Source organism: Nyctibius grandis, chromosome 11 (assembly GCF_013368605.1).
Source record: "Nyctibius grandis isolate bNycGra1 chromosome 11, bNycGra1.pri, whole genome shotgun sequence".
NCBI lineage: Eukaryota > Metazoa > Chordata > Aves > Nyctibiiformes > Nyctibiidae > Nyctibius > Nyctibius grandis.
This window is the reverse complement of record NC_090668.1, coordinates 751,428-772,185: the sequence shown is the minus strand read 5'-3', so window position 1 is coordinate 772,185 and position 20,758 is coordinate 751,428. Positions and strand designations below refer to the sequence as shown.

Genomic DNA, 20,758 nt, shown 5'->3' with positions numbered 1-20,758 from the left:
CCGGCTCCCCCCAGAACCCCCCAGCCCCTCGGGGGGGTCCCCGACACGTCAGCTTTCTGCAGAGGTTTCTCCCCGCAGCCCCTTTGCGCAGGGAGCCGGGGCCTTACCCCCCACCCAGGCCCCCCCGTGCCAGCGTGGGGGGGGGCTGGTGGGACCCTCGGAGCCAAACACGGTGGCGGAGCCTCTCCTTGTGCCAAGACCACACGGGTGAGCCGTCTGGCGGGGCCGCAGGGGCCGCCGCCGTCGCTCCCGAGCTCCCCCCTCCCGCCGCCGCCTCTTTGTACACCGGGACGAGTCAATAAAACCGCTCAAACTTGCCCCTCTCCCCCCCCTCGGTCCCCCCCCGGCGCAGAGACCACAGCGGGTGCACAATAACGTGTATAAATAAACTGGGGAGGGGGCGGGGGGGGGTTTATTGAGTTAAAAACCCGGCGGGGGGGGGCTGTACACTGCGATAGCACCATCGGAGAGAGCCGGGTGATGGGGGGGGAGGGGGACAGGGCAGCGGGACCCCCCCCCAACCCTGGGCAGCACCCCTGGATGGGAGGGGGGGGGTGGTGGAAGACGTGCGGGTGCCCCCCGGGGCGGGGGGGGCTCAGCCCTGGCTGCCGCAGGACGAGAGGCTGTCGTAGAGGGAGTCGCTGAGGGACTCGGAGTGCTCGAGCCCGGGGGGACCGCGCCCCCCATCCTGCGACCGCGCCTCGGGGCTGCCCTCGTCCCCCACGTCCGAGGCGCTGGGCGTGCGGCTGCTGCTGGCGCTCAGGGCGGGGGGCAGCGGCGGGGGGGCCTCCGGGGACGCCCCTCGACGCCCCACGGGGCTGCACATGGGCGCCTGGGGAGGGGGGACAGCGTGGTGAGGGGGGGGGGCTCACTGTGCCCCCCACTCTGCCAATGCCACCCCAGGGCTGGCTGGGGGTGCCCCACAGCCCCCCCCCATCCCCTCCCTGCCCCCCCCCTTACCAGCGTGGGCCGGTGCAGCCCCTCCAGCCCCCCGGAGGGGCACAGGAAGGGGTCGGCGGCGCCGCAGGCTTTGGCGTTGGGGAAGGTCCAGTTCTTGCTCTGCTGGACGCGCCGCGGCTTCCCGGCGTCGGCCCCGGCGTCTGCGGGGCGAGGGGGGGGTCAGTGCTGGGCTGTAGGGCCCCCCCGTGACCCCCACCGGGGGCCAAGCCCCGGTGCACCGCGCACGAGCATCGGTGCCCACCCGGTACCATCACCGAGGCCTCGCATGCCCCCCGGTGCGACCCTGACCTTGGGGAGCGGCGCGGTGGCCGTGGGGGCCGGGAGGGGCCGGGGGGTGGCAGGCCGGGGCACTCCGGTGCTTGGTGGCCACCAGCAGCTCCTCGGCGCTGGCCACCTCCCGCTCCAGCGTCCGGGCCTTGCGCGGCACTTTGGTGCTGGCCGGCGGCCGCGCCGGGACGGCCCCGGGCAGCGGCTCGGGGCGGCCCCGCGGTTTGGGGGTGCTCTTGGCGGGGACCCCCCCGTAGTCGGGCGGGGGGAAGGTCCCGATCCCGCTGTCCAGCGTCCGCGTCAGCGACCCGCAGGCTGCTGGCACATGGGGGGGGGGTCAGTGCCAGGGACCCCCTTCCCACCACGTTACCCCCCCACCCTGGCACCCCCTCACCGGCGAAGTGCTGCGACGTCCCCGACTCGGACAAACTCTCGTCCGACGGCAGCTCGTCCCGGAGCCCCACGTCGGGCACCTGCGGGGGGTGTGTGGGGGGGGAGAGGGTGAGTGGCCATGGGAACCCCCCTGGAGGGGACATATGGCTGGTGGTGGCCATGGCAGGGTGTGGGGAGGGCACATGGCTGATGGTGGCCATGGCGGGGTGGCTGGTGGCTGGGGGGGGTCCTCACCTTGTCAGGGGGCTCCCGCAGGTGTCCCACGATGCCGTTGCGGGGCGGGCGGCAGAGCCGGGGGTCTTTGGCGTCGGGGGGGACGCGCCGGAGGTCACAGAGGTCCCGCTTGTGCTCCAGGCGGCTCTCGTAGGGGACGTCCTTGCCATCCACCCTGGGGACAACGCCACGTCAGGGTGGGGACCCACCACATCAGGGTGGGCACCCACCACCCCACCAGCCCTCCCACCAGCCCCCTGGGGCCACCACTGGGGACAATTCCATGTCAGGGTGGGCACCCACCACCACCCCACCCACCAGCCCCCCTGGGGCCACCGCTGGGGACAATGCCACATCAAGGTGGGCACCCACCACCCCCCCACCCACCAGCCCCCCTGGGGTCACCACTGACCTGTCGAGCAGCTGCTGCATGAAGGTCTCGGCCGTCACCTCCTGGTACACGGCCGGGAGGTGGCCGGGGCCGCGGGGGCCCCCCGCCCGCGGGCGCCCCTTCTCCAGCGCCAGCCCCTGCAGGAAGGCGTGCTCCTCCCGCAGCGCCTTCCGCAGATCCTCCGCCTTCTCCATCAGCTTCGAGATGTTCAGGCTCTCGGCTTCCAGCTTGCGGGCGGCCAACTTGACCTCCCTGCGCAGGGGGGCCGGGGTCCCGGCCCACTCCCGCCCGCGCCCGCCGTCGCCGCGCCGGCTCAGCGCCGGCAGCTTGCTGCGCCGCAGCCCGAACCAGCTGGCCAAGCCGCCGGCCGCCTTCCCCTTGGCTTCGCCCGCCGGCGCCCGCTCCTGCCCCTGCAGCCGCAGCACGTTCTCCTCGATGCCCTTCATCACCTTCTCCTCGATGGCCGAGTGCCCGCCGGCGCCCGGTGGTGGCGGCCCCGTGCCGGGGGGCTCGGTGGCCGGCGGTGCTTTACGGGGGACCCCCGGCGCTTTGGCACCCACCGGCTCCTCGCCCCGCGGCGTCCCGGCTTTGCCGGTGCCCGCCTTGGTGGGCAGCTTGGTGGGGCTGCCGTGGGGGCTGCGGGAGGCCTTGGCGGGGGGCGCCGGGGGGGTCCTGCCACCCGCCGGGCGCCCCTTGCCCCCCGCCTTGCCGGGCTCGCCCATGGAGCCAGAGGAGTAGCAGCGGGCCAGGGGCTCTGCGCCGTGCGCCGGCTCGGGGTGCTTCAGGCTGCCCCCCAAGCCCCCCCGGGGAGGGGGCCGCGGCTCGGCCCCGTGGCCCCGCTCAGGCCGCCCCGGCCCGGGGGGCTCGCGGCCCTCGGCCCCCCGCAGCTTGCCCAGGGCGGCCAAGCGCTCCTTGAAGGGCAGGTAGCCCGGCTCGGGGGGCTTCTTGCCGGGGCGGCGGGAGGGGGCCGAGCCCCCCGTGCCGCGGCGGGCGCTGGGGGGGGAGGCGGCCGCCCGCTCCCCGCTACCGGGGGGGCCCGGCGGGCCGGGGGGCTGCTCAGGCCCCTCGTGGGTGCGTGGCGGGGGGAAGGGGGGGGGCTCGGGGGAGCCGGGCTCCGGGGGGGCGTCGGGGGACGCGCGGCGGCTGAGCACCGGCGAGGCCTCGGGGTGGCCCCCGCGGCAGGGGATCTTGGAGGCGCGGGGGAGCTGGGGGCTGAGGCGCAGCCCCCCGGGGGGGGGCGGCAGCTTGAGCCCCTTGGGGGGGGCGGGCAGGGGGTCGGTGCCCTCCCCGGGCGAGAGCGGGCCGAAGCCCCCCCCCTCGGGGGTCTCCTCGTAGAGCCCCAGGAAAGCCGGGTGCTCGCTGAGCCGCGGCCGGGGGGGGCCCCCGGGGGCTTCGCCGCTGCGCCGGCAGCACCCGCCGTCGCCCCGCAGCAGCCGCTCGGCCAAGGCGCTGAGCAGGGCCCCCCGGGGCGGCGCGGGCTCCTCCGGCGAGGAGCAGGGGCTGCCCTCGGCCCCCCGCCACCCCCCCGCAGCCCCCGGCCCCCGCAGCGCGCAGGGGGGCCAGGCCGGGGCGGCGCAGGGCTCGGGGGAGCCGGGGGAGGCCGGGGGGGGCCCCAGCAGCGGGTCCGTCTCCTCCAGCTTGCGCAGCACCTCCAGGATCTGGGCTTTCTTCTTAAAGAAGGGGGAGAGGGCGTCCAGGGGGGGGGCGCCGGGGCTGCCCGACGGCACCGGCGGGGTCACCTGCGGGGGACCGGGCACCGTCACCCCACGGGCAGCCGGCGCTGAGCCCCACGGCACCGCGCTGGGGCTGGGAGAGGGGGGACGCCCTGGGGACAGCGTGGGTGGAGAGGGACGCGATGGGGTTTGGGGTGGGGACACAATGGGGTCAGGGATGGGGACACCAGGGACCCGGGGAGGGGGACAGAGGGGAGGACACCAGGGGCCCGGGGTGCCACAGGCCTGGGGACACCGCAGGCTTGGGAGGGCAACAGCATGAGCTTGGGGAGGGGGATGTCACCGCCCGGAGAGGGGGACACCGGAGCTGGGGGGGGGCAGAGGTGCCGGTACCCACCTCGGTCGGGGGGACGCAGCAGCCGGGGGGCAGCGGTGCCGGGGGCTGCTCAGCGGAGCCCGGCTGGGGGCTGGCTGGGGTGTCCGGGGACACCAGGTGCAGCAGGAGCTGGAGAGGAGGGAGACGCCAGGTTAAGCTTTGGGGCAGGGGGGGGGCTCTGCCCCGTGACCCCCCCCCAGCACCGAGGCGGCCCCGGGCACACCTGGGGCAGGGCCGCGGCCGAGAGCTGCAGCTTCTGCTGGAGGAGGTCGCTCAGCGCCTGGTTCTGCCGCTCCAGGTCGAAGACCCGTTTCTTCAGCTTGATGCACTCCTCGCGCAGGTCCTGGATGGGGCAGGGGCGGGGGGGCATCAGCTGGGACCCCCCCAGCCCCCTGACACCCCCCCCCAGTCCCCCTCCAGCCCCCCGACACCCCCCGACACCCACCTTCTGGTTGAGCAGCGCCTGCACCACATGGTTGGCAACCTGGGGAGCAAAGGGGGGGCCCTGGGTGGGTGCGAGGGCACACGCAGCCCCGTGCCCTGGCACACGCGTGTGTACACGTGTCCCACGTGCCCACACATGTCACACGCACCCCCCCCCACCCCGGTACCTCGTCCAGGCAGCGCTCGTATGTCTCCCGCTGGTTCTCGTTGGCCTGGGCCAGGGCCGAGTTCTCCGCCTGGGGACAGAGAGGGGACGGCTCAGGGGGCACGCTGGAGGGGCCCGGGCACCTGGACCCCCCCTCATGGCACCCAGGGGACCCCTCCTCTGCCTGGTGGGACCCAGGGCCACGCATGGAGGGACAAGGGTGCCCCAGGAGCGGTGGCACACGAGGGCCACAGAAAGCAGGAAAGCGCTGCCCTGCACCGTGGCGTCTGGGCTGCTGGCTCCGTGGCACCGGCCACTGGCTGCACGATGCCAGTAGCCACGGCTGCCCAAAGGCAATGGTCATGGCTGCACGGTGGCCACGGCTGCCTGGTGACAATGGCCACGGCTGCCCTGGCAGCCCTAGTTACTGGTGGCCATGGCTGCCCAGTGGCACCGGCCACGGCTACCTGGTGGCCCTGGCTCTCGGTGGCCCTGGCCACCGGCCCCCGCCGTACCTCCAGCTCCCGCAGCCGCCGCAGGAGCTCATGGCTGGTGCCCGTCTCGCCCAGCGCCGCGGGGCTCCCGTCTCCCGGCGCCTCGGCCACGCTCTCCGACATCGCTGGCTGCGGGGGGACGCGCGTCAGGCTGGGGGCCCCGCTGGCTCCTGCCCGGTGTCCCCCCGGCACTGCCAGGCCCGGGGCAGCCCAGACCCCCCTTACCTCGCTCCGGGCGTCCCCAGCCCCGTCCCTCCGCGGTGTCACCTGCAGGGGACAACGGGGCTGAGGGCGGGGGGACGAAGCCTCGGGGGAGCCCCGGGGCACCGGGAGCCCCAACCCCGGCACCCGGAGCCGCGGGGACCCCTCCTGCGGCGCAGCCACCCCGGTCCCTTCCCGGGGCATGCAGGGACCTTGGGACTGGCCCTGGGGCACCGGGATGTGAGGCACCGGGGGCCCAGGACCCCCGGGGCTCACACCGGCCCCGGGGCACCGGGTGCCCAGGACCCCCGGGGCTCACACCGGCCCCGGGGCACCGGGTGCCCAGGACCCCCGGGGCTCACACCGGCCCCGGGGCACCGGGTGCCCAGGACCCCCGGGGCTCACACCGGCCCCGGGGCACCGGGATGCCCAGCACCGCCGGGGCTCACACCGGCCCCGGGGCACCGGGATGCCCAGCACCGCCGGGGCTCACACCGGCCCCGGGGCACCGGGATGCCCAGCACCGCCGGGGCTCACACCGGCCCCGGGGCACCGGGATGCCCAGCACCGCCGGGGCTCACACCGGCCCCGGGGCACCGGGATGCCCACCACCGGGTGCCCAGGACCACCGGGACCGGCCCCGCGGCACCGGAATGAGCAGCGCCCCGTGCCCAGGACCCCCGGGGTGCAGACGGGAGCCCCGGCTCTCGCCCCGGTGCCGGACACGCCGCTTCCCCCGGGGCTCTCCCCGCCGCCGGTGCCGGTGCCTCCCCGCGCCCCGTGCGCACCGGAACAGGGGCCGGCCCCGAGCACCGGCCCCGAGCACCGGCCCCGAGCACCGGCCCCTGCCTGGGCCCCCCCCGCCCCGTCCCCGCTCACTCACGCCCGGGGCTCCCGGCGGCGCCGCCCGGCCCCGCTCAGCGCGGCCCCGGGGCCGGTCCCGGCAGCGGCGGCGGCTCCATCCCGGCCCGGCCCGGCCGCGCTATTGTTGGGAGGCGGCGGCGGCCCCGGCTCCGCCTTCCCGTCGCGGCCGGGGAGGAGCCGCGATGGAGCCGCCGCCGCCGCCGCCCCCGGTGCGCGGCTCCGCCAGCGGCAGCCCCGGACAGGGAGCACCGGGAAGCCGGCACGGGGCGGGGGGCCGGGGCACCGGGGACCCCAGGACACCGGGCATCCCGGGAGAGGCGGCACCGGGCACCCCCATGTGGCACCCACGGAGAGGGACCCCCCGGGGCACCCAGCACCCGGTGGAGAGGGACCCCCGGGAGCCCGGGCACCCTCCGGGGAGGCCCCCGGGGCTCGGGGCTCGGGGCCGTGCCGTGGCCCCCGGCCGTGGCCTCCCGGCTGCGCCCCACGGGCCGGGCAGGGGTTGGGGGTCACGCATGGCCCACGGTGGCAATGCCCGGTGCCCCGACGGGGGTTCGGCAGGACGGGGGTAACCGGGGTGACAACGGGAGGGTCTGGGGGAGATGGAGGCCGGGAGGGGGGTCACCGGGAGAAGGTGGGGTCGGGGCACGGGCAGCGCTCGCCACAGCCCTGTCCCCCCCCGGGGACCCCGCAGGGCTGCACCGGGGCTGGGGGCACCGGGGGCCACCGGAGCGAACTGCCGCCTTCTCCCACCCGACGCACCGAGAGCGGCAAAAACAACCGCAGCGCTGGCACCTACCGCCCTGCTCGGCACGTGGGGACGGGCACAGACGTCCCCATGTCCCCACCGAGCCCCAAACCAGCTGTCCCCAACCCGCTGGGCCGTGACCTTGGCCACACACCCGGGACCCCGCCGGCCCGGTGCGCAGCAGCCCCGTGCACCCTCGCCAGCACACGCGGCCGGACCTCGCACGTGCTGTCCCTGTCCCTGTCCCTGTCCCCGTCCCCCTGCAGCACGTGGGGCCAGCAGCAAGCCCAGGCGGGTCCCCGGGGTGGCCCGTGGTGCCCGTGGGCCCCCCTCGCGCTGCCCCGGCGCAGGAAGCGGCCCCGGGGCCGGCGGCTCCGGCTGCGTCACGGGGGAAGTGAGGCTCCGTCTGGAGGGGAAGAGCCGCCCGCGGCCCCCCCAGGCCCCGCCGGCGGGGAACAGCCGAGGGGGCCCCGACGGAGGGACGGCGCAGCCCCCTCCCCAGCACGGCGCAGCACGAGGGGCCCTGTGGGGACGGGGACACGGCGCCGGCAAAGCCAGGGCCACCCGGAGCCCGTGTCCCCCTCCCCGGTCCCCCGCGGTCACCCTGGGCTGAGGGACAGCGGCCGCTCGCACCCGCCGCCCCAGGCGCCGCGGGGACACGGCACGTGCCCAAACCGCACGGCTGTGGACGTGCCAGCGCGGCAGGGAACGGTGCCCTGCACCCTGGCCACCATCGGCCACAACGGGCTGGCCTTGGCCTGCCCCATGCCAGGGTCGCCACCCTGAGCCTGGGGACATGGGGTGACAGCCCTGAGGGTCCCCAAGACTGCCCTGGGCTGCTCTTGGGGCAGCCAGGACACACAGGGGACAGCGGGGACAGCCCAGGGACAGCGAGGATGCACGGAGGACAGCAAGGACACCCTGGGGACAGCCAGGATGCACCAGGGACAAGTGGGATGTGCTGGATAAACAGCCTTGGGGTGGCAGGGACACACTGAGGACAGCTGGGACTCACCAGGGACACATCAGGGACATGCCAGGATGCAGTGGGGACACTGGGGACAGCCCAGGGACATGCCGGGATGCAGTGGGGACACTGGGGACAGCCAGGATGCAGTGGGGACACTGGGGACACCCCAGGGACATGCCAGGATGCAGTGGGGACACTGGGGACACCCCAGGGACATGCCAGGATGCAGTGGGGACACTGGGGACACCCCAGGGACAGCCAGGATGCAGTGGGGACACTGGGGACACCCCAGGGACATGCCAGGATGCAGTGGGGACATTGGGGACAGCCAGGATGCGGGGGGGACAGCAAAGACACACAGGGGACAGCTGGGATGTACCGGGGACAGTGGGGACCGGCGGGTGGGATGGAGGACGGTGGGGGACACATCAGGGACAGCCAGGATGCAGTGGGGACACTGGGGACACCCCAGGGAGAGCCAAGATGCAGTGGGGACACTGGGGACACTGGGGACACAGCGGGGAGAGAGCCTGGAAGCACCAGGGGACGGTGGGGACACACCGGGGACAGGCGGGACGCGCTGGGGGCACACGGGATGTTCTGGGGACAACAGCCCGGGGACACGCGGTGGGGACAGCCGGGATGCACCGGGGGGCACCGGGGACATACGGAGTCGGGACGCTCCCCCCGGGGCCCCCCCGGCCCCGCCGCCCGGGCCCCCCCCCCCCCGCGGCACGTCCCGGTGCCCGGTGGCAGCGGGGACCCCCCCTCCGCCCCGCGGGGCTGCCGGTGCCCCCGAGCCACGGTGCGACTTCCCCGGGGACCCCCCCCCCCGCGGCGGCGCGGCCGGACTCACCGGGGGCTGCGGCGGGGGGGCGGCGGCGGCGGCGCGGGGCGGCGCGGCGGGCACCGGGGCCGGGGCCGCCCGGCGGCGGTGATGTCATGGCTCCACCGGGCCGGCTCCGCCCTGCGCCCCCGCCGCCGCCAATCCGCGCCCGGGGGCGGCGGGGGGGGGGGGGGCCCGGGGGTCCCGGTGCTGCCGCCGCCACCGCTGCCCTTTCCCGGGACCAGGATCGCCGCCTCCCACCCGGTGCCTCCCACCGCCGCGACCCCCGGAGCTGCCCGAGAGGCACCCGGTGCCCCCGGCTGCCCCCCGAGGGGGATACGGCACCGGGCATCCGGGCCCCCGCTGCCCCGGGCTCCCCCCGCCGCCCCGGAGCCCACGCGGGCCCGACCCGGTCCCCCCCCCGCAGCCACCGAGCTCCGGGTCCTTGTGCGAAGGACCCAAATACGGGACCCCCGAAGGCGGGGGGGGTCCCACCGGCAGCACGAGCTGAGGGGGTCACCCCTCCCCGGGGGGACGGTCCCCACCCCCGAGCCCCCCGGGGCTGCTCCCTCCTCCGCCGCCATCCACAGGACACACGGACACCGGGCACCCGCCTCCAGCGCTTTATTGTGGGGGGGGGGACACGCGGGGGGCACCTCCGCCCCACACCGACAACGGGACCGGCCCCACAGCGCAGCCCTGGCCTTGGAGCCCCCCCGGGCACTGCCCAGGACCCCCCACCTCGCCCCCAGGGAGGGCAGAGCCACCCCGTCCCCTCCCCGAGCCCCCCTGGGGTGGCCCCCCCAGCGAGGGGGCACGGAGGGTCTGGGGTCCCCGCACGGGGGGTTCAGCCCCCGCGGGGCTGGGAACGGCACCCGGCGAGGAGCTGGAGCTGTGGCTCGGCCCGGTGCTGGCCCGTTTCCCCCCGAGGGGCTCCGTGGCCGGTGAGGAGTCACGGGGGGGGGCGTGGAGAAGCCCCGTGCCGCCGGTCTCAGCTCACGGCCGCCGGCTCCATGGTCCCGTTGGCGGCCGCAGCCGTTTCCTCCGGCCGCCTGTCGTCCCTGGGCCCCGGGCGGCACGGTGCCAGTGGCAGGTGACCCTGTTGGGGACAGAAGCAGCAGGGTGGGCTGGCGGCAGGTGGACGCGCCCGGGCAGAGGCGAGTGGGAGCCCGGGCTAGTGTCACTCCCACGCGAAGTGGCCGTCCCCCGGGGCCGGGAGCGCCAGCAGAGCGGGAGCCGTTTCCTCTGGGCTCCTGCATGAAACCAACGGCTACGGCAAACCGGTGGCCTTCAGTCGGGGCCTGGGGGGTGCGTGGGGTCCCCCCACCCCAACACTCGGCTCCCACCAAGGGGAGAGGGGCTGCGGGGACCCCTCGGCTGCGGGGACAGCGTCAGAGGACATCCCCAAAGATGACACCCCGAGGGCACGTCCTGAGCGGGGCACAGGCTGCGGGCAGGGCACGAGGAGCGAGTTCGAAGTGAAAAATGAGACTCGGAAGGAGAAAGCAGAAGCCCCGTGCCCAGTTCCCCTGAAAACCCCCAGCTGGGAGAACACAGACATCCCCCCACGTCCCAGACAGCTCCCACGACGCCCGTCCCACGCACAGGAAGAGGGTGGCACCGAGGTGACCGCCCGTCCTCCGCCACTCCCCTGGGGACAGGCTCTGGCTGCCACCCCCTCCTCACCCCTAATACCCCCCAGACCGCAGGCGTAGCATGGAGCTGAACGTGGCTGCGTGGGAGAGGAACCCCCCGGGCCCGGCTGGGGGCAAATGGGGGCTTCTCCCCCCCGAGAGCCCCATCCTGCAGCACCCTGGGGCTGGGCATCGCCCGGAGGAAGAGCGGTGGCCACGCTGGGAGCCGCCGGTGCCCCCCCAGCCGTACCTGCGCGGGCTCGGCCGGAGGCAGGAGGGGGCCAGAGGAGCCCCCTCGGTCCGTCTGCGGGGGGAGGCCGGGGTGGGAGGGCTCCTCCAGGGCCAGGATGTCTATAGGGGCCTCGGGAACGTCTCTGAGGGATGGGTCGAGGGCCACGGAAGGGTCGAAGAGCAGAGGGGACGGGGGACACTGCATGCCATCGCCCACCACGTCCAGGTCCTAGGAGAGAAAAATAATTCCCCGTTATCTGTGGGGTGGAGGCAGCGGCTTCACACGGTGCCCACGTGTGCTCCACGCGGGGAGCACGGGGTCTGCTGCCCCACAGCCACTCCAGAGCGTTTCAGCGTGACTTCACGGCGTGTCACAGCAATATCCAGGGGAAGTTCTTCTGCAGGGCGCCTCGCCCGAGGCACAGCGCAGGACTTACGTCGCTGAACTCCAGGGGTAAGCTCTCCGTGGGCTGGAGCTCGGCAGCGCTCAAGTACAGCTCCGTGGGGGCAGCTTCCAGCTCCTCGGGGACAGCCAGGACCTGCTCGGGGACGTACATCTGCGGAGGCAGGCGGAGGTGGAGCGGGCAGCAGGGCTCCTCTGAGAGGCTCATGGGGACCGGCTTGTTGCAGGGCACCTCCTCGGAGCCTTGGCACGGCTTAAAGAGAGTCTGGTTGGTGTCCTGGCAGATGTCTGGGGAGACACGGTCAAGGGAAACCCGCAGACAAGCTACAGACAGAACCCAGAGGCAGAAACGCTCCCGACTCACCCACCACCTCCAGAAAATGGTGTTAAACCCCCAACACTTCTCCAAGGTCAGGAGATGCAGCAGGATCCCGGTAAAGCACTCGCAGATCCTCACATGGAAGATGCCACACGTGCCCAGGCTCGCTGGTATTCGCAGACACCCTCTTAAAAGGCATCTGCACACCCCGGCGCAGCGCAGACACGAGCACACACAATGCTTCTGCCACAGCCAGGAGTTTTGTTCCGGTATTTCTCTCTTCCCAGTGCATTTTCCTTCCCAATGGAAAACCTGTTCCTGCCAGAGGTGTAAATGGGATTTCCTGCCTTTAATCACAAACAGAAACTCCTGCTCCAACTGCAGAGCGATGCACCAGCTACAGAGCGAACCCCATCCTCTCCCAGGAGCCCTGCGGAGCTGCACGAGGGTCTGCACAAACGTTTTACTGACAGTAACATTTACTAACAGTAAGTTTCTACTCACTGCTGCAAGGACCAGCTGAGATTGTCCCCCCGAGTGAGGCACAACCTCCACGCAGGTGACAACCTGGAGCTGGGGCAGATTGAGTCTTTCAGGCCAGGTACATCATCAAACCCACCCAAGCAGCTGCTCTCGATGGTTGTGGGGTTCACGCAGCGTGGGAGAGCAGAAACCAACCCTAAACTTCCCAACCCACCTGAACTGGGAAAAGGCACCAAGTTCAAGCCAGTTTCTTAAGCCACCAAGGTCTCAGCTTTACCCTTCCCACAGGCTGCGGGGAGCCCGTGGCCTGGGCTAGCAGCAACGGTGCGGAGCCCAGCCCAGAGCAGCCAGATCCTCAGCTGCTCGAGGGCAGATGTGGGGAGGAAAGCGGCTCTGCATCAACAGCAGGGTGGGGGAGCCAGATTTTAATCTCCCTGAATGACTCCCAGATCAAGCACCGACTTTATCAGTAGCCAAAAAGCGTCGTGGATGGCCAAACTGACAAAATCACACCTGGAGCCCAGCAGCCCGGCTGGGGTCGGTCCCTTTATCGCATTGTCACCAACAATCCAGCTCCTGAAACGCCAACAAAGCCCCAGAGCCTCCCACACCGCCGAGCGGCTGCAGATGCCATCGGCTCCGCGGGGCTCACCAGAGTAAAACCTTGTTTGTGTCAGTGAAAGTCAGCTGACGGCTCGGCCGTAAGGAAACCAACCCTCGCTGTTTCCACTCCCTCCTCGGCCTGCCCCGCTCGGAGCGAGCCAGCTGCGACCAGCAACTTGCTCAGACCGATTTGTAGGTATTTATCCTGCCTTTATTTTGAAGTATGTGGTCATGAGGGAGAAACAAAGGCAGCTTCCTGCTCCCCGGGCTGCTCCCTGCGCGTCGCTGGAGGCGAGTGGGCCAACAGCAGTAACAAAACAAAACCAAGAGCTCAAACAAAGCTCAAACAAAACCAAGAGCTCATCCTCCCCCGGCCGCCAGCGCTGCTCTGGGACCCAGCGCCGGAGCCGCTCCTGACTCACCCCACTCACTCACTCCAACACGATCCAAACCCGCTCCTGGACACATCCACCCAATCCCAGCGAGACACGAGCTGCGCAGATGGAGCTGGGGCAACGCTCAGGGTGGGGATCCCATGTTGGGGTGGGGATCCCTGAGCTGGGGGGGGGGGGATCCCTGAGCTGGGGGGGGGGGGATCCCAGTGGGAATTTCAGTGCTGGCCCTCAAAAACCCGAGGCTGCTTCAGGAGGTCGAACAGCTTGAGACTGTTCACACACACACGAACCTTTTGAGGAGTAAAAGGAGACTGAGCTGACCCACGGCAGCCCCCAACAGGCCAGGAACCGCTCTCCCTCCCTCAGATCCTCCCCAAAATCACCCAGCACGCGCTTCAGCAGCCAGACACCCCTTCCCACGCGCAGCCCTCGCAGCAGGGCTCCCACCAAGAGCTCCCACCCCCTGCCCGGCTCTGCTGCTGGCACCCAGCGCCTGTAACCAAGCCCAGAGCCCCTTTCACACAACCACAAACTCTCTCATGCCTCCCTTGGGCTTCGGGACGTTCCCTTGTTGCTCCCAAGTGACCCAGCGGTGCCACTGGGATGCTCTGGGTCAGCCAGCACCACAGGGAGGCTGCGTGGGGCCCAGCCTTTTGTCCCTCCCACACGAATTGGCCGTTCCACGGGGACGGGAGCGCCAACAGACCGGGAGACATTTCCTCTGGGCTCCTGCTTGAAGCCAACGGCTACAGCAAACCGGTGGCCTTGATTTAGGGCCAGAGAGGAAGAATAAAAGGAGGCTGAGCCACACTTCAAACGGCCAGCAGACAGTGAGTGCAGCCCAGGGCAGATCAAAGGATACGCGTGAGGCAGTGCCTGGCCATCGGGAGGGACGGGTTGGAGCATCGGACATCGTCGACAAAGGCCAAGCACCTCTGGCTGGAGCGGGTGGTGTGTGCCTGCGAGGCCAAGGGAAGAGCTCAGGGCTGGCTCCGGGCCAGAGAAACCCCCTCGGCCACCCAACACTCGCTTTCAAACCACGCCAAGCCCAAACGCAGCTCGGCTCCAGCAGAGCCTCGCTCCTCGTTACGGCCTCCTCCTTCCAGCTTTTATTAAACAGAGCTGAGATAACGAGGCACAACTCGACTTCGATAGGAAGAACTTCACCTCAGAAGTATGTCCCAAGGAATGAGGCTTCTCAGAGTTATCTTTCAACTTCCAGAAGTCAGTTAAGGGAACGCTTTGATTTTTATAACAGTTATTAAAGAAATTATAAAGAAATGGCTGCACAGAGCATCAAATCCAGTACTGCAGAATCGCAGAATCAATCAGGTGGGAAGAGCCCTCTGGGATCATCGAGTCCAGCCATTGCCCTGACGCCACCACGTCACCTTCTGGTGCCCACAGGCCTAGGGGGAGGCTGGGTTTCACCACCCTAACGAGTATTTCCCACACATTTTTCAGTGATGAAACTCGTGCCCTTTCACAAGGGAAGATGCCCCAACCCCACACCTGAACTTCTGCAGTTCTGGTGCCCGTTTAAAATGGCTCTAGGAAGCCACGATGCTTCAGCCAACGTGTGGATGCTGCAGGTGCTGGCCAGGACCAATCTTTACGTCGTGGCAGAAAGGGTGTTACAAGGGATAATCCGGCAGGGCCAGAGCGGGCCTGGCCCGGGAACGCTCCCAGGAAGGGACGAGAGGAGAGATCCAGGTTCCCTGTAAGCCCAGCCAGACCCAGTCCCCACGCTGCTGGACCCACCTGCTGGGCAGCGCCGTCGGTCGCCAGCATCCTGCGCTCCCTCAGCTGCCGGTGCAGCAGGGCCTCCACGCCGTAGCGCTGCCGGTACCGCCGCAGGCACTTGAGGCGCTTCAGGTTCTCCCGTTCCTTGGCCATCAGCCCCTCGGGGCCCGTGAGGAGGCTGCTGCCTGCAGGGAGCAAGGGAAGGGGTCAGAAAATACCACCCCACCTGCCACAGCCTTTGTTTTATTTTGGTATCAAGAGCCAAATTCAGCTGTCGAGAGCTCCAACAGCTGAGGACGACACGGGGCAAACAAGGACTGGGAGCTGCACGTGTGAACAGGAAGCACATCTCTGGGTTACACAAGATGATGAAGCAGATTCCATCCCAAAATTCATCCCAACTTCTCAGAATCAATCAGGTTGGAAGAGCCCTCTGGGACCATTGAGTCCAACCATGGCCCTGACACCACCATGGCAACTAGACCAGGGCACTAAGTGCCATGGTCAGTCTTGTCTTAAACCCCTCCAGAGATGGTGACTCCACCACCTCCCTGGGCAGCCCCTTCCAGTGGCTAATGACCCTGGCTGAGAAGAAATGCTTCCTCATGTCCAACCCGACCCTCCCCTGGCCAAGCTTGAGGCTGTGTCCTCTTGTCCTGTCGCTGGTTGCCTGGGAGAAGAGGCCAACTCCCATTCTGCTACACCCTCCCTTCAGGTTGTTGTAGACTGCTCACATGAGGAGCGCTTGAGTATTTTTAAAGCATCTTTTACAATAATTTGGCCCCTCAAAACTCTATTGTGATTTCTGCAGGCAGCTTGTCGCATTTCAGCTTGCTCCCGTGCAAGTTCTGGAAGCTTCCAGTAAGTACTCCCAGCCGTAATTACAGGGCAATGCTCAGGATCTGCTTTTCTATTACTGGTTTGCTAAAAAAGAGTCCTACAAAATTGTTATGTACCAAACTTCCAGTTATTTTTACTCGGGACCGAGCCGTCTGATGCCATTTTCCAGGATGAGCTATTTATAAGGCCACGCTAGAGGAAGCGTGCTTTGCCCTGAGATACTTGCAGCCAGTTACACAACGTGGCTCTGCCTCTGCTGAACTCCAAACTCCTGCCTCCGAGAGCAGGAGAGAATTCCAGCTGAGGCAGAAGTGCTTTTGCACGGGGAAGGAGCGTGTCATCACAGCAGCACTGGTGTAACCCCCGCAACAAACCTCTGCTGACACAGACAGGCCCTCGCAGATGAATAAATTTGTTGTTTATAAACCCCAAAACAGGAAATCCCGTACAAAAAAAAAGAACTTTTGTCTCAGAATTAACTTTGTAGTCTCATTTCCTGACAACACTGCAGAACTTTGAAGAGCAAAGAAATCCTGCGGCCTTTCTAACCCCAACGATAGCGATCTCCGGGCACGAGGCCAGCCACAGAAATACCTTCTCTGAGTTTCAGTCCTGTGCTGATTTTCACCCCTATCCAGTGCTGCTCTGAAATCTGCTTCTACAAAGGGCAAATTTTTTTTAACAGAGTTACAGAATCAACCAGGTTGGAAGAGCCCTCTGGGATCATTGAGTCCAACCGTTGCCCTGACACCACCATGGCAACTAGACCAGGGCACTAAGTGCCACGTCCAGGCTTGTCTTAAACCCCTCCAGAGATGGTGACTCCACCACCTCCCTGGGCAGCCCCTTCCAGTGTCTAATGACCCTTTCTGTAAAGAAATGCTTCCTAATGTCCAACCTGAACCTCCCCTGGCCAAGCTTGAGGCTGTGTCCTCTTGTCCTGTCGCTGGTTGCCCGGGAGAAGAGGCCGACTCCCACTTCACTACAACCTCCCTTGAGGTAGTGAAGGACCAGGGGCCACCCGTACTCGCCTATGGCTTCGTGTTCTGCCTTGCGGCTGTGCAGGTATCGGCGCTTCTTTTCCTTCAGGAGGTGCTGGAGCCGTTTGAACTGGTCGATGTAGAGAGACTGGAGGCGGATCAGCTTCTCTCGCATGATCAAAGCCACCTCCTCGGCCGTGTACACACCAGCATGCCTGAAAAACACCCAGAGAGGGTGAAGTTTCTAAGCGTCCCTCAGGGCTGTTCTGACTCAATGACACACACGTTATCAGACACACGGGCTGAGCAGGGCTGGGTTGGACACACCGATGGGTGACGAGCAGAAATACTCATTTTTACACATTTATTAAGTTCAGAGATCACCCAGAGACTGCTGCTGAACAGAGAGCTCCCCACTGAAGGTGGATCACCATCAAACACTTCCCAGAAGAACCACCAGGTCCAAGACTGGCGAGAGTTCACGTCCAGCACAAAGTGCAACTACAACACTGTTAATACCGTCACCACCGACACAACCGTGTCCTCTGGTGTCACACCGAGCTCCTCTGCACGCTACACACGGGTGTAAGCAGCCGGCAGCCACCAGCATCCAACTCACTTCAGAGGATCCTCCTGGTCGCTGTCGATGCTGTCAGCCTCGCTGTCCGGGTCCCCTCGCCACGTCTGGTCCACTGTGACGGGGTCCTGCTCGCCATCGCTCCAGCTGTCCTCATCTGAAAAGACACAGAATCACAGAATCAACCAGGTTGGAAGAGCCCTCTGGGATCATCGAGTCCAACCGTTGCCCTGACACCACCATGGCAACTAGACCATGGCACAAGTCACTGAGTGACAGGACGCTGTCCTACGTCCCAGCGCTCACTGCTCTGGCACAGGACAGCTGAGACCCCCGGAGCTCGTCCCCACAGGGGCACGGAGGCGAGCTGGCTCTGCCTCTGGCCAGGGGAGGCTTCTCCTCCCCAGCACACGGACATGGAACAACAGGAAACCCCCAACTCGGCACAGCCAAAACACCCAGGAACCACGAACTGCCGGCTGGCCCCACCAAGAACCCTGCGAGTGGGGAGCTCAGCACTGAGCCGGTGTCGACAGGCACCAACAGGGACTAACCCAGCAGAGGGAAGCCAGCTAACGTCTCTACTCAGGAGAAAACCTGCAGGGTTTGGGTCTGGGGGTGCGACTTGTCTCCATCAGTGGCAGGTGAGACACACCAGGGTTTGCACAACACAATCTTTTACCCACCCCCCTGCGCTCTCTTTTTCACTGGATTTATGAAGTTATATTCTTGGTACTTGCACACAAGACAGAGAACTCCAGGTTCTCTCTCTCACCAGTTTTTGCTTCCAGTTCTTACCCAGGATCCGACTGGCTTCGCTGCGGCTGCTCTCGGCGCTCTGGGAGCCCAGCTCCGTTCTGGCGTAAGAGCTGAGCTGGCAAAGCAGAGTCTCGCTCACGGGCCCGGGATTGGCCTTCTTCAGCTGAGCCTGGAGCGCCAGCGCGTTCCGACGGGCGTGCTCCGCGCAGAACGACGCGCTGCGGGGATAAACCACGAGCTCGTTAGGACTCCAAGCCCTCAGCCAGCGAAACGGACGAGCGAAAAGAGCGTTCACTGAAAGCCACTGAGGCGAGTTCTGCTCCCAAACATTCACAGGGGACTCCCAGTTTCCGTGCTGAGCATGTCCCACATCGGGTGGAGCCTCAGAGGGACCAGGAGCAGAATGAAGACTACCAGTGTCCACATCCCCGTAACCTCTGAGAGTGAAACGTGGGTCAACGCTCCCCTAAGGGAAACTGTGCTCTGCAAACGTCTTCACTGGATGTCAATGACCATTCTAGGTCCTTCCATCCATGGCTGGCAGGACATTTTATACGCATGAGAGAACAAGAAGCACACCCAGGTCATCAACTCGGCGTAACACGCGAGCAGGGGATCTGCGCCGAGGATTAACCGTCAGCACAGAGAGAGGCAAGTTCAACCTGCTGAGTGGAGCTGCGGCACCGCGTGGCTGCACGAACAGCCCTGAGGAAGGACCTGGATCGCTGCAGCCACCTTCTGATGGCACAGGGGACAGTCCTGCAGGACCAGGATGACTCCACCCAGAGTCCAGCGCTCACAGAGACCTTTTTCTAGCTTAAAAATACTTTAGAAACAGGAAGCCCCGTGTCTGAGGTAACGTTAAGTGCAGCAGCTGCATCAGGGGAAGGATCCTCCTACCTGTTTTAATCCTACATGGCACAGAACTGGAAAACCAGGAGCCAGAGGTACTCACCCATCCTTCTTCTCCGGCTTGGGCGCAGCGTTGGGGCACCGCTTCCCATTCTTCGTGGAAACGTAGCTGCACTGCTTGAAAGGGGCACTCCTGTCTTCAAGGATGTGCTTGAGACAGAACTCCTGCCCCTCGAGGCGCGGCTGGGAGCACTGGCGGTGGGTGAAGGCGCACGACAGCGGCTCCTGCGGCCGCGGCACCGGGGTGAGGCGTCCTCGGCTCGACGGCAACACGTGGATCCGAATTCTGTTCATGCCAACGCCTGCGAGAGATGCAGATCAGTCAGAAGAAATGAAACAAACTACAGATAAAAAGGAGGAGCAGCCCCTGCCAACATCTGCCAGCGCATCTGAAGAAAGCTCTTTGTCCCCTGGGGACAGGGGGGAGATGAAGCTGCTCCCACAGATATTTTTTCTTCCGATGTCTGAGGAAACCCTGAGCTTTACATTGACCCCATTTCTGCACCGAATGAAACCCAACCCACTCACCTGAGCGACCCAGCAGTGACACCCGCGCTACGACGCGGGCACAAGCACCGCTGCGTGTCCCAGAGGTGCCCCTGTCCCCACCCCAGCCCAGGGCAGGACCCCCCAGCTCCGCACCCCCCCAGGGTACCACGTTCCACCCCACACGCCACCCACCAACCCCGTAACGCCCAACACAACCCGCAGCCCCTCAAGGCACCGACCGTCCCCCAGCTCCCTCGGGGGGCACGATCTGCCACCCCTGCCCCCCCCCCCAGGCCCAGCCCCGCACCCCCCCTCCCCGTGCCCACCTCACCGGCTCCACAGCGCCCAGTACAGGATCGCTGCCGCCCAGTACGGCACCAGGGCAGGACCCTCTCCTCCCAGTACACCCCCCGTGCAGCTCCTCAGCTCGTGGCCCCGTCTCCCGGTGCCCATGCCGGGCTCCCGGTGCATACCGGTGCAGGACCCCCCGCCTCCCGATGCCCATGCCTGGCTGCCGGTGCCCATCCCGGTGCAGACCCCCCCGCCTCCCGATGCCCATCCCTGGCTCCTAGTGCCCATCCTCGGCTCCCGGTGCTCATCCCGGTGCCGGCCACCCCGCTCCCGGTGCCCATCCCCGCTCCCGGTGCATCCCCCCGGCTCCCGGTGCCTATCCCGGTGCCCATCCCGGGGCAGGCTCCCCCGCCTTCCGATGCCCATCCTCGGTTCCCGGTGCCCATGCCGGTGCAGGCCCGCCCGCTCCCGGTGCCCATCCCCTCTCCTGGTGCATCCCGGTGCAGCCCCAAGGCTCCCGGTGCCTATGCCCGGCTCCCGGTGCAGACCCCTCGCTCCCGGCGCCCATGCCCGGCTCCCGCTGCAGTCCCTTGCTCCCGGTGCCCATGCCCGACTCCCGGTGCCCATCCCGGTACAGACCCCCCGCTCCCGGTGCGGACCCCTCTCCCTCCACGCACGTGCTCCGCCGCCCGCTCCCGCGCATGCGCACTCCCGCCGCCCGCCTGCCCCGGCGCCGCCATTTTGTCCGCGGGCGGCCGGGCGTGAGGGGCGCTCCCGAGGGGGGCTCAGGCAGCGCTGCCGGAGCGGAGGGCGGGGGGGAAAACCGGCCCCGCGGGCGGGGCGGGGCGGACGGGCCCCGGGGGAGCGCGCAGGGGCCGCAGCGAAGGGCTGCGCGGGCCCCGCTCAGGGCGGGCGGCGCCGCCGCCATCTTACCTCGCTGCCGCCGCGGCCTCCCTGCTGCCTCGCCGCGCGCCCGCCCCCCTCATCTCACTGGCCCGCCCCTCCGCCAATCCGCGGCGGGCGCGGGGGCGGTGCCTCGCGCGGTTGGCTGAGCTCGCTGCCACTCTGCAGGGACCAGCCACGCCCCCCCTGGAGTCACGTGAGGCGGCGCGGCGGGAAGGCGGCACGTGGGCG

At 68.3% G+C, this 20,758-nt stretch overlaps 2 protein-coding genes and 1 non-coding gene across 4 annotated transcripts; all 3 read right to left on the bottom strand.

Annotated features, from left to right (window-relative positions):
* Positions 1 to 414: 414 nt before the first annotated feature.
* NCKAP5L (NCK associated protein 5 like) lies at positions 415 to 9,033 on the bottom strand. Of its 2 annotated transcripts, none has more exons than XM_068410496.1 (13): positions 8,996 to 9,033; positions 5,582 to 5,623; positions 5,378 to 5,485; positions 4,885 to 4,953; positions 4,719 to 4,757; positions 4,497 to 4,616; positions 4,295 to 4,402; positions 2,246 to 3,963; positions 1,855 to 2,008; positions 1,622 to 1,700; positions 1,249 to 1,542; positions 961 to 1,100; positions 415 to 832 (listed from the first exon to the last, which is right to left on the bottom strand). In XM_068410496.1, the coding sequence occupies exons 3-13, from the start codon at positions 5,477 to 5,479 to the stop codon at positions 596 to 598; spliced, it is 3,060 nt and encodes a 1,019-aa protein (XP_068266597.1). In that variant the 5' UTR covers positions 5,480 to 5,485; positions 5,582 to 5,623; positions 8,996 to 9,033; the 3' UTR covers positions 415 to 595. The 2 variants fall into 2 exon arrangements, with proteins under 2 accessions (XP_068266597.1, XP_068266598.1); XM_068410497.1 differs by lacking the exon at positions 8,996 to 9,033 and adding an exon at positions 6,441 to 6,482.
* A 541-nt stretch (positions 9,034 to 9,574) lies between these two features.
* Positions 9,575 to 20,595, bottom strand: KANSL2 (KAT8 regulatory NSL complex subunit 2). The gene is made up of 10 exons (XM_068410812.1): positions 20,558 to 20,595; positions 18,888 to 19,146; positions 17,972 to 18,150; positions 17,216 to 17,330; positions 16,644 to 16,811; positions 14,795 to 14,957; positions 13,896 to 13,992; positions 11,268 to 11,521; positions 10,850 to 11,059; positions 9,575 to 10,064 (listed from the first exon to the last, which is right to left on the bottom strand). Exons 2-10 carry the CDS (start codon positions 19,136 to 19,138, stop codon positions 9,957 to 9,959), a joined length of 1,545 nt encoding a protein of 514 aa, XP_068266913.1. The 5' UTR covers positions 19,139 to 19,146; positions 20,558 to 20,595; the 3' UTR covers positions 9,575 to 9,956.
* On the bottom strand, positions 13,685 to 13,813 carry LOC137669079 (small nucleolar RNA SNORA2/SNORA34 family). Its single transcript, XR_011049044.1, has one exon. It is a non-coding gene; the product is annotated as a small nucleolar RNA SNORA2/SNORA34 family (small nucleolar RNA).
* Positions 20,596 to 20,758: the final 163 nt, after the last annotated feature.

Bases quoted from the DNA above. Each gene is read 5' to 3' on its own strand.
- KANSL2 (XM_068410812.1), bottom strand. From the start codon at position 19,138: ATGAACAGAATTCGGATCCACGTGTTGCCGTCGAGCCGAGGACGCCTC. The intron at 18,151-18,887 runs GTGAGTACCTCT...TTATCCCCGCAG, and splicing joins AAGCCGGAGAAGAAGGATGG to CGCGTCGTTCTGCGCGGAGC. The intron at 11,060-11,267 runs GTAAGTCCTGCG...TTTCTCTCCTAG, and splicing joins TACCCCTGGAGTTCAGCGAC to GACCTGGACGTGGTGGGCGA.
- NCKAP5L (XM_068410496.1), bottom strand. From the start codon at position 5,479: ATGTCGGAGAGCGTGGCCGAGGCGCCGGGAGACGGGAGCCCCGCGGCG. The intron at 4,954-5,377 runs GTACGGCGGGGG...CTCTGTCCCCAG, and splicing joins GGCGGCTGCGGGAGCTGGAG to GCGGAGAACTCGGCCCTGGC. The intron at 2,009-2,245 runs GTCAGTGGTGAC...CGTTGTCCCCAG, and splicing joins ATGCAGCAGCTGCTCGACAG to GGTGGATGGCAAGGACGTCC.